The sequence below is a fragment of the Haemaphysalis longicornis genome, unplaced genomic scaffold (genome assembly GCF_048455015.1).
Source record: "Haemaphysalis longicornis isolate Haplotype H1 unplaced genomic scaffold, Haemaphysalis longicornis Haplotype H1 scaffold_7, whole genome shotgun sequence".
Taxonomy (NCBI): Eukaryota; Metazoa; Arthropoda; class Arachnida; order Ixodida; family Ixodidae; genus Haemaphysalis; species Haemaphysalis longicornis.
In genome coordinates, this window is record NW_027526422.1 from 137,637,179 (window position 1) to 137,651,742 (window position 14,564).

Consider the following 14,564-nt stretch of genomic DNA (forward strand, 5'->3'; position numbering starts at 1 on the left):
GAGGTGAAGACAGTATAATCTACACTGGGTGTGGATGACTATTGTGTGCATGAGGGATGCGAAAATTCGAACACTTTATCCAAGAAGATCGGCTAACCGGAATTGTCCCAGGCCGTGGTAAGAGGGCGAAAGATGGATGGTGGTGGCCGGTGAGAGACTGCGATGATATCGGTGGTAAGTCTTGTCGGTTGAGGCATGTCTGCCACTCTGGAGATGAGGATCAGTAAGCTGACGCTAGTGACAAGGAATGACGCGGTCCTGGATGGCGTGAAGAATACCGAGTTTGGTGGCGAATCATGTACTGGTCATGTGCATTGACTTTGTGCTGCAGGCGGACCGAAACAGTACCTGAAATTGTAATGCTTGAACAGGGAGGCGCGAGGGTATACTGAAAGGTGGCGCTGGGCGGTGGTACATTACTGTACCATGAAGGAGCTGTGCATCTGGATAGAGTGCGCTTTCTAAATGATGGAGGGCTTAAGAGGGTGTATGGGGACGTTGCTTAGGCGGTAGGTGTTTGCAAGCGTAGCTTGGATAGCGTAGCTGCAACTCTTGCAGCAGTGGGCTGCAGGTCGCCATAGTGGTGTCCCGCGGCTCGAGTTCCAAGCAAGAACATCCCAGTCACTGCTAGGATGTCTGGGTCAACACCTTGCAGACGTCCATGTTAGCACTTGGAGAAAGGATCCAGTGACTAAAATTTTGAATGTGGCTTCATAAACTTAGCGCAGTTTTGTAAGTACTGCGAGAGCCCTGGCGAACAGTCATCTTAGACCTGCCGTCGTCCAGCGACGCTCGGTACAACCTCAGCGGTCATGATGGTGGCAGGATGCGGCTAATGATGATTATTGTGGAGCTGCAAGTTGATGACGATGCCGCTTCTACGACTGCTGGACTTACTAAATTTAATTGGGCATCCTCATAGAACGGCGTGAAGGCGCAGAAGGCACACCTTCAACCTGACCTTGGTGGTCAGGTTGAAGGTGCGAAGGATGTCTTCAGCCTGGTCATCCGTGATATAATGCAGGGTGCGCTTTGGTGTTCTTCAGGGTTTGCACTTAGTACAGAAGAGGTACAAAAGCTTTGAAAGCACATCGTTTATTTCGGCCACTCGTTCAGCGATGTGGAGGTGTGACAGTCTGAGCGTCGACCGTCTTGCTTGCTTTCTTGTCGAGGTTCGATTCGTTTAGCGGTGGATTCCTCACGGAATTTTGCTTCAGAATGATCAGGCTCCACCTCTAACCACAATCTTCAAAACGACTTTGTCTGGTTTACGCAGATGTGAACAGACTGGTGTCTCCAGCTTCAGCGAACAGGATGTATTCCCACTCTGCGTTTCTTCTCCTAATTCTTAAGACGCGCGACTGCAGCGCCGCAGCAGAGGACCGTACCACAAAAAATAGTCGCTGCAGCTGCAAGCAACCCTCAATTCTTTATGGTATTCGTGTGGTAGCACCCAGTTGAAATTGATGAGGTCAACAAAATTGAGGGATTCGTCAAAATCGTGCTTACACTCGGTGATTGTGATCTTGTGACGTTCTGCATAAAAACTTCGAGGAAGGCATTACAAGTGCCTTTATTGAAGTGCTGATATTCTTCAGTAAAATTTGTTTTCTGAAAGTAGATTGTTTTTTGCATCAAGAGCGCAATACCTCTTACGATAGAAACGCAACGCTACAAAAGCGAGCTGTTCTACGTATCCACTATTGTGTATGTGTCAGGAGCACCGTTTCAATTCAGCGTGACAGTAGTGGCAACACCGTAGACCCCACTCGCGCCCTAGCCTGTGACCTCTGTTGAACCCACTCGCGCCATAGGCTGTGCGTGGCTTCGCCGTATCCGGGGGGAGAGAGAGATAGATAGAGAGAGAGGGACGAGACAGGGAGAGAACTTTTATTTCTGTGAGGCTCAAATCTAGCGAGTGCCCTAGGTGGGCAAGGGGCATCGTGGTGCCTAAGCAATATCCAGGGCTGTTTTGGTCCTTCTCGGCCCCTGGAGGTGGCCGCTTCTTTTCCCCCGCGCCGCATCACTTTTTTGTCAATCGCCAGAGTGGAAACAGTCCTAAGCGTTTTCTTATTCTCCCGTCAGCTCTTCCTCTTTCCTATCTACTTTCTTAACTGTGTCCTGTAATCGCTATTCTTCATTATATTCATGCTCTTCCAAGCCGCGAGGGTTAACCCTGTGCGAAGATATCACTTTTGATTCCATGCATAATATTACAGTGGCAAGCTGTGGTTAGCGTGTTCTACGAAGTCACGCTCCCTTGTTGGGCTGGGTTGTAAGAGATCGGCCTTGCCTCCCAGCACATGCTTTTCGTATGGCATCTTCCAACCCTCGTTCTGTCAATCGCTCTCTTAAAAAAGGGCGCACCGAAAGAACGTTTGAATATTCATTGCTAAGAAACAACGATTATTTTCCCGCTTTCACGTCAAGCACTGAAAAAATGCGACTACCACAATGTGAAAACTATTAGCTTTTTTGTTCAAGTACTTCCAGAGTCTGACCGGGAGTGGTTACTCTGGAAAAAAATGTCAAGCGACGAGCTGCTATGAAAGTGAAAGACAAGGAGCAATGCATGGAGCTGCAAAAAGTCAAAAAAGAAGCTTAAATTCCCGTCAGCCTAAGCCCACTTCGCTTCATGAACACTTTTCGTGGAGGGATCAGTAAGGTCAACTTCCCAGAACTAAAAATAAAATAAATCCTGCCCGAAAAGTAAAGAAAACTTCTCCTACCCCGAAGCACGAAGGCATCTTGCTATCACGCACACGGTGGAATACCTTGACGTGGCGCGTCCGGGGGAAGTGCCACGTGCGGCACTCCTCTCGTCAGGCACCTTCTCGGGATGACCTGATAACACAGCTCCAGCTCCCCGGGTGCAAGCATCTGCAGCTGCTGCACCATACCCAAGTGACAGCCGCTAAACGGTTAACAATATGTCGGTCGTAGCCTCGCGGCCATCCCTCCTTACTAATGTGAATAAGAGGGGTGCCCCCTCAAAAGAGAACCCGAGGTATTCAAAGTGAAGAGGTCGCATTCTCGAAACAAAAAGCCTCATGAGGAAGGTGTGGCCGCGAGTGAACCACCCTTATCAAGTTCGCCAAGGGATCGTCGAAAATCACTGCAGCGCTGGAACTCACAAAAACCCGTCACAAGAAGAGAGCGCCCTAAAATAAGTCCGCTTGGAATAGACGTTGGCAGCTAATAGGCTGAGCTTTGCTCTAGCACGAAAGTGTTCATACTACTAATGGGTATTTGTGGTGTTTTGCCGTGGAACTACAGAGGGTTTATAAAAATCTTCGAAGATATCAAAGATCTGCTCTGTGAGCATGCGCCACTGGCGATGTGCCTTTAAGAAACCCACTCAGCAGTAAGCACGGAAGTCTTTTTCCTCAATACAGGACATATAGAAGAGACAGGCAAAACACCGGCGAAAAATCAGGTGGTCTTACAATTATTCTTCCAGGGTCAGCCACAGCTAAAGAAGTGAAATTCCCGAATGATATGGAGGCTGCAGTAGTAAAAGTTGTATAGCTACAGAAACTCATTCTAATGCGCTGAATCAATGTTCGCCCTGACAAACGACTCCAAAAATATGACTTGCACAACGCTGTAAACCAGCTCCAAGAATCATAAAAAGAGCAGGCGACTGCAACGCCTATCATCCTTTTATGAGTTGGGAGAAATCGATGCCAGGGGGTAAATGATCGAAAAATTTGCACGTTCCCCCAAAACATGCTTATTAAACAAAAGGTCAACACATAGTCCAACCCAAGAACATACTAATATTTACACTTATGGCGAATTGCATTGGGAGAGCAGGAGCACTCAAAAGAGCTTGGAAAGTCCTGTCTCCTGAGCAGGCGTGTTACAGTGGTCGAACAGGAGTAGGAGCTGTCATCCAGGGGTAGAGCGAGATCACTTTCACTGCTCCGAGAGCAGCTGGGGGCAGTCCGATCTGCTCCCGCATGAAAAGCGGAGTAAGCACAGTAGGAAGGAAATCACATGACCTTAACGTCATATCTATCCCCCCTTTTTTTGCTTTTGCTCACTTCGGCGAGTGCGGCCCGTAGAGCGCGGCGGTATCTATCGGGCATTTGCAACTTTGCGGAATAGGCAGCGAGCCCTACGAGCATGCGAGTGCTTCCTATTGCCACACGTGCTTTGGCCGGATTTGCTCACACATGCTTTTCCGCAGACATTGCTGGGATGCTTAAAGGCCGGAATACGTGGAGCGAACTTTCACGACGACGTTCGCGCGGAGGGAATTCTCCTGCGGCAGGATGCTGTATGTTTGTCGGGCTGAGCTACATGGAGCAACGACACGGCACGCTGCTGCGTCGCCGCTGGGTTGCTCTGAGTGACATCCATGCCCAGAATCAACGGTGCCGTTCAGTAAACAGGCCCAGCGAAGTAGCTTACCACTTTGGTTCTACGTGATTTACCGATTCTGCATGGGGAGGGGGCGTTTCTTCTACTGAAATATTCGTTCTCTGTTCTCGAAAACGCTTGACAGGACAAAAAATGACGAACGTTGCCGGAGAGATTCGAACCAGCGAGTCTAAGAAGAAGTAGCCGGCATTTAACTTCTACTCCACCTCGAGAGACGGCGCATATGTGCAAAGTACAGCGTCCTAATACGGCTAGCTGTTACTTGTTTTTTGTCGTATTTGTGAAGCCCTCGTAGTGATACCGCCTGTTCCTCACTCGCCCATCTTGCAGACTGGCCTCAACTACTACAAGCTATGTGACCGTACTGCCCATATTTAACCTTATGAATTCTATCGTGCATGCTCATCTCGGCGGCACAAGCCACGACATTCGGGTCGGGACCGTGTTTTCCCCTCGTCGTTTTTTCCTCTCCCACCTGCGCTTCGGGTGGGTGCCGCATTCCAAGGGCGCGTGCAGTGGCCCTGCTCCCACGTACTCCCAAGTTTTCTGTCCCCTACTCCTCACTGCACGACGCCACTGCTTCTGTTCTCTCAATGAAATTCGCCATTAGCTCTTTGCTCAGCTAACCTGTTCTTGCTACTTTGTTGGCAAGTACTGGACGACCTATACGAGGACTACCACTTCCCCGTCATAATTAAGGAAAATGGTCAGTTTACTGGCATTCGGATCAGTGTACCGCGCTGTTAGAAGGCGTATGCCGATTGGGAATATAAAAAGAATCTTTGACTTGCCTATCTACCATTGCATCACGAAAATTCTGTGGGCATCGACAGGTTATATCCTTCATATCAAGTCACATAATTGAAGGGGCTACGGAGTGTATCCTTCAGATTTTCAGCAATATAAAGAGAAACCCGATATCTTGGTGAAATGAAGACTGCCAAAATGCTATGAAGAAGCAGAATGCAGCATGGAACAACTTCAATGGCGTCAAATCCCAGCCAAGACGAATAAGGCGCTTAGCAAAAAGTCACAGCTGGGAGAAATTCCTATAGAGAATCAACTCTTACATTGCTCAAAAAAGGTATGGAACAGGATACACAATCTGCATGGGCAGCAAAGCTGTCCTCCACCTATAGTTCGCAATGGTAGTGACAGATTGCAAGATCAGGCAGACGCACAGGGGTCGTACTTTTATTCTGTATCAATTCAAATTCATTCCTAGAGTAGGGTTCCGAAGTACAGGCACAGAGAAGAAAACTACAACTTCGTCGGAAACCGTCTTCCTATTAACCATATAACACCGAGTTTAGTGTGCGAGCCCAAAGCTTCCCTGAATACTCTCAATACAACAGTGCCTGGTCCTGGTAACTTCTATTATGAAATTATCAGAAACGTTCACGCAGAAACAAAAATCGCCTTATTATTCCTTTTCAGTTGGATGTGAAAGACGGATGCAAAACCACAAGTCTGAAAGATGCCATTCTTGTTCTATTTATGAAACAAGGAAAATATCCAGGTGGTTGATCAAGCTACAGACCTATATCACTGAAAATTTGTCTCTGAGATTTATTTGAAAAGTTGATAAACCGAAGGTTAATCTATTGTCTACGGGTGAACAGGCTCCAACATCCCTTCCAGTGCGGCTTCCGAAAACAAAAATTCACGCCTGACCAACCCGTGTGTTGCGTTTGAAATCCGAACTGACTGCGTTCGCATATAAATTGTTTTGTCGGTAATATTTGTTTAGATTAAAAAGGCATTTCGTACAACATGGCGTTTCTGTATTGTAAAAGACTTTTGTGCCCTTGATGTTCAAGAAGATACACTTAAAAATATCTCAAAACTACCACTCTGATCGGTCTTTTGGCATTAGGTCACGTGTTACCCTTAGAGAACCTTTTACGCAACCAACAGATGCGCCGCGGCAGGTGTGCTCATTTGCACAATGCTTTTTGGAAAAATGAACTACCTTCGCACCGTACTGCCGCCGCTATGTTTCACTCTGTAAATGTTGATGGTGTGCAGATTAGGTTCGAATAGTGCAATCTTCTTTACGAACGCCACGTTCAGTTTTCAGTTTATAATTTGTCAAAATGGGCCGAAAAGAAAAGATTCAAGTTCAACCCATCAAGAAGGGTCTCTGTCCTACTATCAAAAGAAAGGGGCATTGCTCCAGAATCAGAAGTCGACCTAAGCAGTCACCCACTACCTGTCCTAAGAAAACACAAGTTTCTTGGATTGTTCTTTTTTTTATTTATACTGTCAACCCTCACTTTAGGGTCATTACAGGGAGAAAGCATACCATACGGAAAGTAAATACAGACATTGATACTTTCAGCAACTTAGAACAAGAGCAAAATCACATATTCATTGCTCGGCGAAGTACTCATGCAGAGCACATTCAAATTTGTTAACATCAGAATTTTCAACAATATGTCGCGGCAATTTGTTCCATGCTTTTATAACATTACGAAAAAAAGAATTACGAAAGACGTACGCGCGAGCACCGAAGGGGCGAACTGCCGCGTCATGGTTGATCCCGACGCTGAGCTTACTCGGAGGGTGTAGGGAAATTCTTCTATCTATTTTTATCTGACCTTGCCATACCTGAAAGAATACTTTTAAGCGCTGTTTTTGTCGTCTAGTTTGTAGAGATTCCAAACCGCTTAGTTTTAACATCTCGGTAACCGAATTTGTTCTTTTATACTTCGAACATATAAATCGCACGGAGGTCTCTGAATTTGTTCCAGTTTACCTAATAAATCCTTTGGTGGGGGCTCCAAATAGCACAAGCATATTCTAAAACAGGGAACACAAATGTTTTATATGCAAGCAGATTGACATCTTTCGTAGCGTTCGGTAATTAGGCATGTGAGAACCGCAGTTTTCTGTAAGGGACACAACATACTTTCTCGACATGTACACGCAATTTCAAGCCATTCGTAATATGCACTCTCAAATATTTAAATGCACACACCTGCGGTAAATAATTAGGTCCAATGCTGTAGGTAAATTGGTGAAGGTGTTTCTTGTTAGTTATGTGCGTATATGTTGTCTTAGAATAATTTATTTTCTTCTCTCATTCATCGCACCATGTTTGAAAATCCTGGAGGCAGTCATTAATTACATTTTGGTCATTCGTACACGTCACTGGGGCATAGATTAGGCAATCATCGGCAAACAATTGAATTTTTAAAGGAGGGTTAACAACGTCAACATCATTTCTATACACCAAGAACAGCAATGGGCCCAACACGGACCCTTGTGGGACACCGGAATAAACGTCAAGAGCTTCAGACTCAAACGCATCAATTCGCACCAACTGCTTGCGGTCCGTTAAGTATGCCTCAATCCACTTCAACATATTATTGTTTACGCCTGTTTGTTTTACCTTGAAGAGCAATTTACGGTGCGAGACCTTATCTATGCATATCACGTCGACATGTTCCTTGTTATCTACAGCAGCGGTAAAATCGTGGAGAGATGCAACCAGTTGGGATAGTGTGGGAAGCCCTTGCCTGAGCCCGTGCTGTTGCCTACATATCAACCCATTGACTCTAGGTTGCCCTTTTTTCCGCAACTAAAGCATCTATAAAGTACTTGCAGGCAATGACTGTACTGAAGTTATTGGCATATATGAAACGAGGCACAGAAAAAAGTGTTTATTGCATGTGTACAGAAACCTTGTCCTGTCTCGAGCGCACTATGGATGCATGCTGTACTGGTTAGCCTCCAACAGAGCGCTCAAGATGATTAATCCCATTCGCAATCGAGGTCTCAGATTGGTCAGAACGGCTTCCCGCATTACGCCAGTAAAATGTCTTTATGCGGATTCCGACCTCTGATCTTTAGAACACCAGGGAACCACCCTGGATTCTACTTACGCCCTGCCGGCTACATCTGAGCCTGAACACCCAGGTAGCTCTCTGATAACAGATACCTGAAGAATGATGGGGCCTTCTTTAATAAAGGAGTTCTTCCTGGTGATCTACTCTATTGCTTAAGAGTTATCCATCTCTTCTACTGAGGCACACAGAGTGACTTCAAATGAAAGCGTGGTGCCGTTGGTTATTAGCATCATATCATGGAGTGCTCATTAAACACATACAGATAATGTTCGCTACTGGCACTCAAACAATACTTCTTATACCTCCAAAAGAAGTACAAGGTCGCTGAGTTTTCCACTGATGCACGGAAAACCAAATCGGCTCTTGCCTGTGCAGCCGTTGGATATTATATTTCAGTAACAAAAACAACCAACAAAAACACTACCACATTTACAGCAGAAGCACACAGAGCATATCTGGGTTTTGACCACATAATCGGAGGCCAAACAAAAGTTTTATAATATACACAGACTCACTCAGTGTTCTCACGGCCCTGCCGGCAGGAAAGGTAAGCAGAAACGACACATTTACTACCCTTCTTAATGCTTTGTATAGATCACGCCAACAAAAGCTAAAAATCATAGTGTGTTGGGTTTCTGGCCATTGTTACAATGGTGGTAACAACGAAGTCGACCAAGGTGCCACCCAAACAGCTGAAAGAGCAAAGAACAGTACTCAAACTCCTGAAGTACCACAGCATGGAATCAAACCGACAGTAAAGCTCGTTATCCGTGAGCTATGCACAAAGGATGAGAATAGTAAGTGGACAACACCCCAACAACAAACCTAGACAACAAATTGGACAACAAACCTGCCACAAAACAAGACTTCGACGACCAAATATTGCAGAGAAAAAAATCCCGCCCTCTCCACGAAGTGAATGATGATAAGAGGGGCGAAGCTAAAATGCTTATTGGTAAAACCGTGAAACATTTGCCCACATATCAAATAAAGACTCTACACGTCAAGCTTTCCACTGCTCCATTGACATGCCCGGCGACGACGTCGATGGTTGTGGTGATTATGTAGGGCTTGTTTGGGACGATGAGAATCTCCATGGGTAAGTTGGCGAATTCGGTGTGTGACATTTTAGCCACCTTGGCCGTCGCCTTCTGTAGAGCGTCTTGTGTCGCGTACCCCCGGTACGTGTCTTCAACTCGCAGGCGACGAACGACAACCTCTTCTTCTTCCTCTCCTCCTTGTTTGGTAGCAACGAATGCGTTGAACGTTTTGACCTCTTTAGCCAATCTTTGGTTGGCCAATCCCTAGGGGGGTCCTGCCATATTCCTCATCATTCTGCCGTGTATATCAGCAACGAGGGACGGGACAGCGCTCGAGCAAGTCGTGAGCTGCCAGGCGACGAACGACAACCTCTTCTTCTTCCTCTCCTCCTTGTTGTGTAGCAATGAACGCATTGAACGTTTCGACCTCTTTGGTCAATCTTTGGTTCGCCAATCCCTAGAGGGATCCGGCCGCAGTCATCATTATTGTGCCGTGTACAGCAGCAACGAGAGACGGGACAGAACCCGAGCAAGAGGAGCTTCGCCCATAAAACGAGGGCCACAGAGGTCCTGCGGTGGACTTTTCAGATAGGTTACACACATAGCACCCAGTGCTACGTTCCCTCTTGCGATATCCGCTAAAATGCGCTAGATGAGGCGAGGGCCTCTGAGTCCTCCATGATTTGGTTGAGGGCTCTGCTATGGATCTGCAAAGGACATCCCAGCTACCAGAAATGCAGAGCAAGCATATCCCACGGCCCATTGCCATGTTTTATGAGATTGTCTTGTGTTTAATTCTAGGAAAGCTTTAGAATACCTCCATGACATCAATTTTTTTTGAAGCACGTTGTTTTGGCACGTAGCATCAGGCCACTTTGAGAATCATTACTTTCGTCTAAGGCCTTCTTCATTAGCATGTCCATTCTTAGTGTTATAATTACCATGGCCCTTTACACCACAAGCTCAATGCATGCCTCGTTATGCTGCTGACTTATGTTGTATAATCCGCCATTAACACCGAAGTAAATTTATGCACTATTGGCACCCCTTTCATCAATACATATCTACCTCATCATAGCTATGGCGCTCTTCACCTTAGATGCCCCTGTGTCAAAAACCACACTAAATAAGAATCTAGGAGCAGAATCTCTAATGGTTACGAGTTGCACTGAATGGTTACGAGTTGCACTGAAAAGTAAGGTGACGCTGTCGTCGGCAATCTTTAGAGCATATATTTGTTTGGGGCTTGTTATCCCTGTAACGGCGCGATTAGTGGAGGAACTGGTGGACTTGTCCTGGAAATGTATAATAGCTACGTGGTTGGTCACAGACTCCATTTCGAAAATTACGGCGCTGGGGAAACTATGGAGTATGCCAAAATCGCTCGTGCACGTGGTAATATTATTGCGACGCGTAATGCACACTTTCCATGTAGTATGACGTAATTGCCTCTTACTGCGCGGATATGTGGACTTTTCAAGCAGGACGTAACTTTTTTCAGCTTCAACGCCAATTATCTCTCATAACTTAGTGGGCCCCGTGTCTACGAGTGGGTCAAATCACAGCAGTCGGCAGATAGCTTTCAGACGAACATTGCCATAATTGAAATTCAGGTGCTTTGGGGCCAGGTCCAACGCCTCGGGTGTGTTGGCGGTCGGTCGCTACTTGTTGTTTATAGTCGTTCTCTTGTTTTCCTGGGCTATCCTTTCAGCCAAGCACGTGCGTTTTTTTCCCGAATAGGCAGCGTTGGTGCGGAGCGTCTATGCGGCGCAGTGTGATCCATCGGAGTGGCTGTATATTTATTTTGAATACATGCGTCTTGCCGAGTTTCTAAATGATGCCGATTTTTTTGGTAGGTTGATGTGATCATTGCTCGCGGTCTGTTAGCATTTATATTGTGTGTAATTGTCATGCGTTAATTTAGCTAATATTTTACGGAAAAAATCAGATAGCGCAGTTGTGAGAGCTGTAGGCTGCTACAGTGCAATCCCGTGTAGAAGTCCCGTCGTATCACAGTTCTGGTTGATTCATTGATTATGAGGTTTAACGCTCCAAACCTAGGCAGGCGATTAGGAGCGCCGTAGTGGAGGGCACTGGTATGAATTTGACCATTTGGGAATCTTTAACGTGGGCCGATATCTCAGACTCACAGGTTATTCCGTTTTTCGCCTCAATCAGAAAAGCGTCCCCCGCGGCCTTGGATCGTACGTGTGTCAGTTTTTTACTCTGTACTGCTTTAGCCATTTTTTAGATCGTACAACTGGAGCAACAACGCCGCTTTTTTGCAATATCAGGCAATTAAAGGTACTACCGTACCGACATATTGTTCTATAGTACGTGCTGCCTATACCAAGCAAAAAGGCTTGAACTGAAACGGCTTTCCTTGTAGCGCCCTGCAATATTGGGAAGCCGACTTCAAGCTTTACATGGCTTACGATGGCTACCAATAGGAATTCTGGCATTGAACATGTTTAAGCGTGCCCAATACTAGAATCACCCCTCGACGGCATCGCCGTAAAAATGAGCGATGGTGCGAACATTGCGATTCCGATTTGTAACAATGCTTTCGGGAATAGCGGGGAGCACGACTCTCTGCAAATATATCCTTAAAGTATAGGCTTAAGGAACATAGGTTAAACATGCTGGGGAAGCAGCTACCAGCACGGAGGGGCCAAAGGTGTGTGAAGACGTTCAGGGCTGCATTGAAGTGGATTGAAGCGGCATCTCCAATGAAGTGGCATCTCGTGCGAGTTGCCGATGGTTGGAGAGGGCACAGCGTCACCTTCAGCCTGCTTTACTCCGAACCCGATCCGCCAGGCAGCGAGGAAGCCGTGCGCAGCTTCTTATGATCGCTAGCTGGAGAAGCTGCGCTTTTCTTCAAAAGTAGGTTCTAGAGCTTGTCTGTGTTTGGAAGATCGGTCTCATTCGAAACATTTTGCCTTGTTGTGGTCATCTTGATCTTGCATATTTCCTGCCCAGTGCTTTGTATTCTTGTACATTTTTTTGCTTCTGAAATATGGTCAGTCCTGCTAATTCCGAAAGGAGGCGTTTCATTTTTTGGGCGATTGAACATGCTTCCACGTAACTCACCTAGTTTCCAATTCTTCATACAATTGGAAACCACGTGAGTTACGTGAAAGTCCTGATAGTCGCATGTTAGCGGAAAAGAATAGTGTGGCAGTGGGCCACAAAATCTCCACGCCCTTTGCCCTGAGCCGTCTTTGTGCCTTGAATTGTCGCATACTATTACTACCGCAATGTGCGCGAGTTATCGGAGATACACCCTGATTCTTGTCTAGAAATTGTAATGGCGAAGGTTAGAGTGTTTTTTTACTTTTTAAAGAGGACAATGTTTCTTGGGCTATTTAAACGCAGAAAGTTCGATCTGTCTGTCTGTATGTCTGTCTTGCTGTCTGTCTGTGACTCGATTCCGCTACCCTGCTAAAGTGAAAGAGGAGCTGCACAATAGTCTTATATACACACATCGAAATTTAAACGGCTAATCGAGGTGTTAATGCTCACACGTGTAAACAATATTGAACAAGAACAAGACATTACGCAAATGTAAGGCCGAAAATCAATACATGAGTGATATTTGCAGTGTTCCTTAAAAATTAAGGGATGCTTCGTTTTGCGATAGCAAATGTAATGCTACATCAACTGCAGAAAACCGCCTTGTGCTGAGGCCCGCTCTACCTGGCCGCATTTAGAAAGCCAAACGGCAACAACAACGAAAGCTTCCACTAGATAGGTTCCTCGTTCCGCATGGAAAGCTGTAGATTAGGGCAACGCGGTTCTATAAACGCTGTATTGCGGTGCCTCGATATACTCCTGTCACCGCCTTACGGCAACGCCGGCATCGAGGCACCCGACTTTGAGCAGTAGGACGCGGTAAATGTAGATTTAGTTGAGCGAAGTTCTAGCTTGTTATCTTGGGAGGAATGAGACTGGAGAAGAACAGCATGAGAGGTGAGCGGGAAAGAGAGTGGAGAAATTTACTTGGCAGGGGCGCCATAGACTGTCGTTTTTCGGCGACACTTGCAATGAGAGCAGCAGATACGGGGCCTTTTTAATAAGAATTTTGCTTAGTGCTTGCACTGCACATTTTTGAGAAGGCAAACGGGAGGCCTTCGGATTAACCCCTTTTTCAGACGTTGGTTTTCTGACGGATTTTTTATATATAGCCCAGTACCTTAGAGTGAGCTGCCTATGTATGTGAGATGGGTTGGTCTAGCACCTAAGCCTGGTCCTACGCTTTTAATGCAGGAAACAGTGTATGTTCGCCTACAGCGGCTCCGAACGACACAGCTAGACAGAATGTCATTGAAAACTATTTACCAATTCTCGATCGCACAACATTGTTCAAAATAGAAATCTGTGATTTTCCCGCAGGCTTCACCATATGCGTCTGGAAATATTGTCAAGGTCTCAGAGGACTTGGCCATTGCTCTACGTGACCATATGGACGAGCTCACTTCAATCAGGGCAGAACTGATGTCTTTCAACATTTTCTTGAAAAGGCCTAAACCCACACGTGCGGTAAGATATTCCTTTTTCGTACGATGTCGGGCTTCTCGCAAATAGCTCGACATGGTAGCGGAAGCTGCTTAGCACCGCCGCATTCTTTCTCTCCCATCTGCAGCCGGCCGTAGACAGCGCGCCTTTGTGAAACACTGGTATTCGCGGCGCCGGCGCCTCTCCCTACCCTATTCTGGGAACAACTTGTTGTCGGGCCGACTTCTGGGATTAGCCCTGGCGGCATGCTACGTCTGCTCGCTCGGGGGCCCCTTTTTCCTCTCTCCTTTAGAAGAACGCGGGGGTTCCCCCTTCTCTCCCTCGTCGGGGGGGACTCTCGGCACTCTCATCTTTAGAAAATAAGCAGTGTGTCTTGAAACTCCACTTCAGCACCACGTCTGCTTCTCGCTTCCTTCGGCAGCCGACCTTCCCGGCTGCTACAAAATTGGTGACCCGAACAACGCTTCAACGAACACGCCGCGATGAGCTCCGACGACAACACAGCTGTCTCCACTCCTGCAGTCATCGCCACAGAACTGACGCTACCAAATTTTTGGCCTAAAAATCTAAGAGATTGGCTTAGCCAAGTGGAGGCCCGTTTTCAGCTCCGGCACATCACCTCGTAGGTGACGAAGTACCTTCACGTCGTCTCAGCTCTGCCCCCAGAAATCGCCGATGCTATCGACGACATTTTGGTTTCACCCCCCGCACAAGAAGAATACGACACCCTCAAAAAGACGGTGCTGGACCGCTTCGAGGCGTCTGAAGAAAG

The 14,564-nt window shown here is 46.6% G+C and overlaps 1 protein-coding gene across 1 annotated transcript in view; it reads left to right on the plus strand.

The window, feature by feature from the left end:
* The window catches only part of LOC144146570 (uncharacterized), a 207,561-nt gene that overhangs the window by 109,976 nt on the left and 83,021 nt on the right, over positions 1-14,564 (plus strand). Inside the window, exon 8 of the mRNA XM_077678513.1 lies at positions 13,670-13,816. Within this exon, the coding sequence (XP_077534639.1) occupies positions 13,670-13,816 (147 nt within the window). The remainder of the gene's footprint in view (positions 1-13,669; positions 13,817-14,564) is intronic.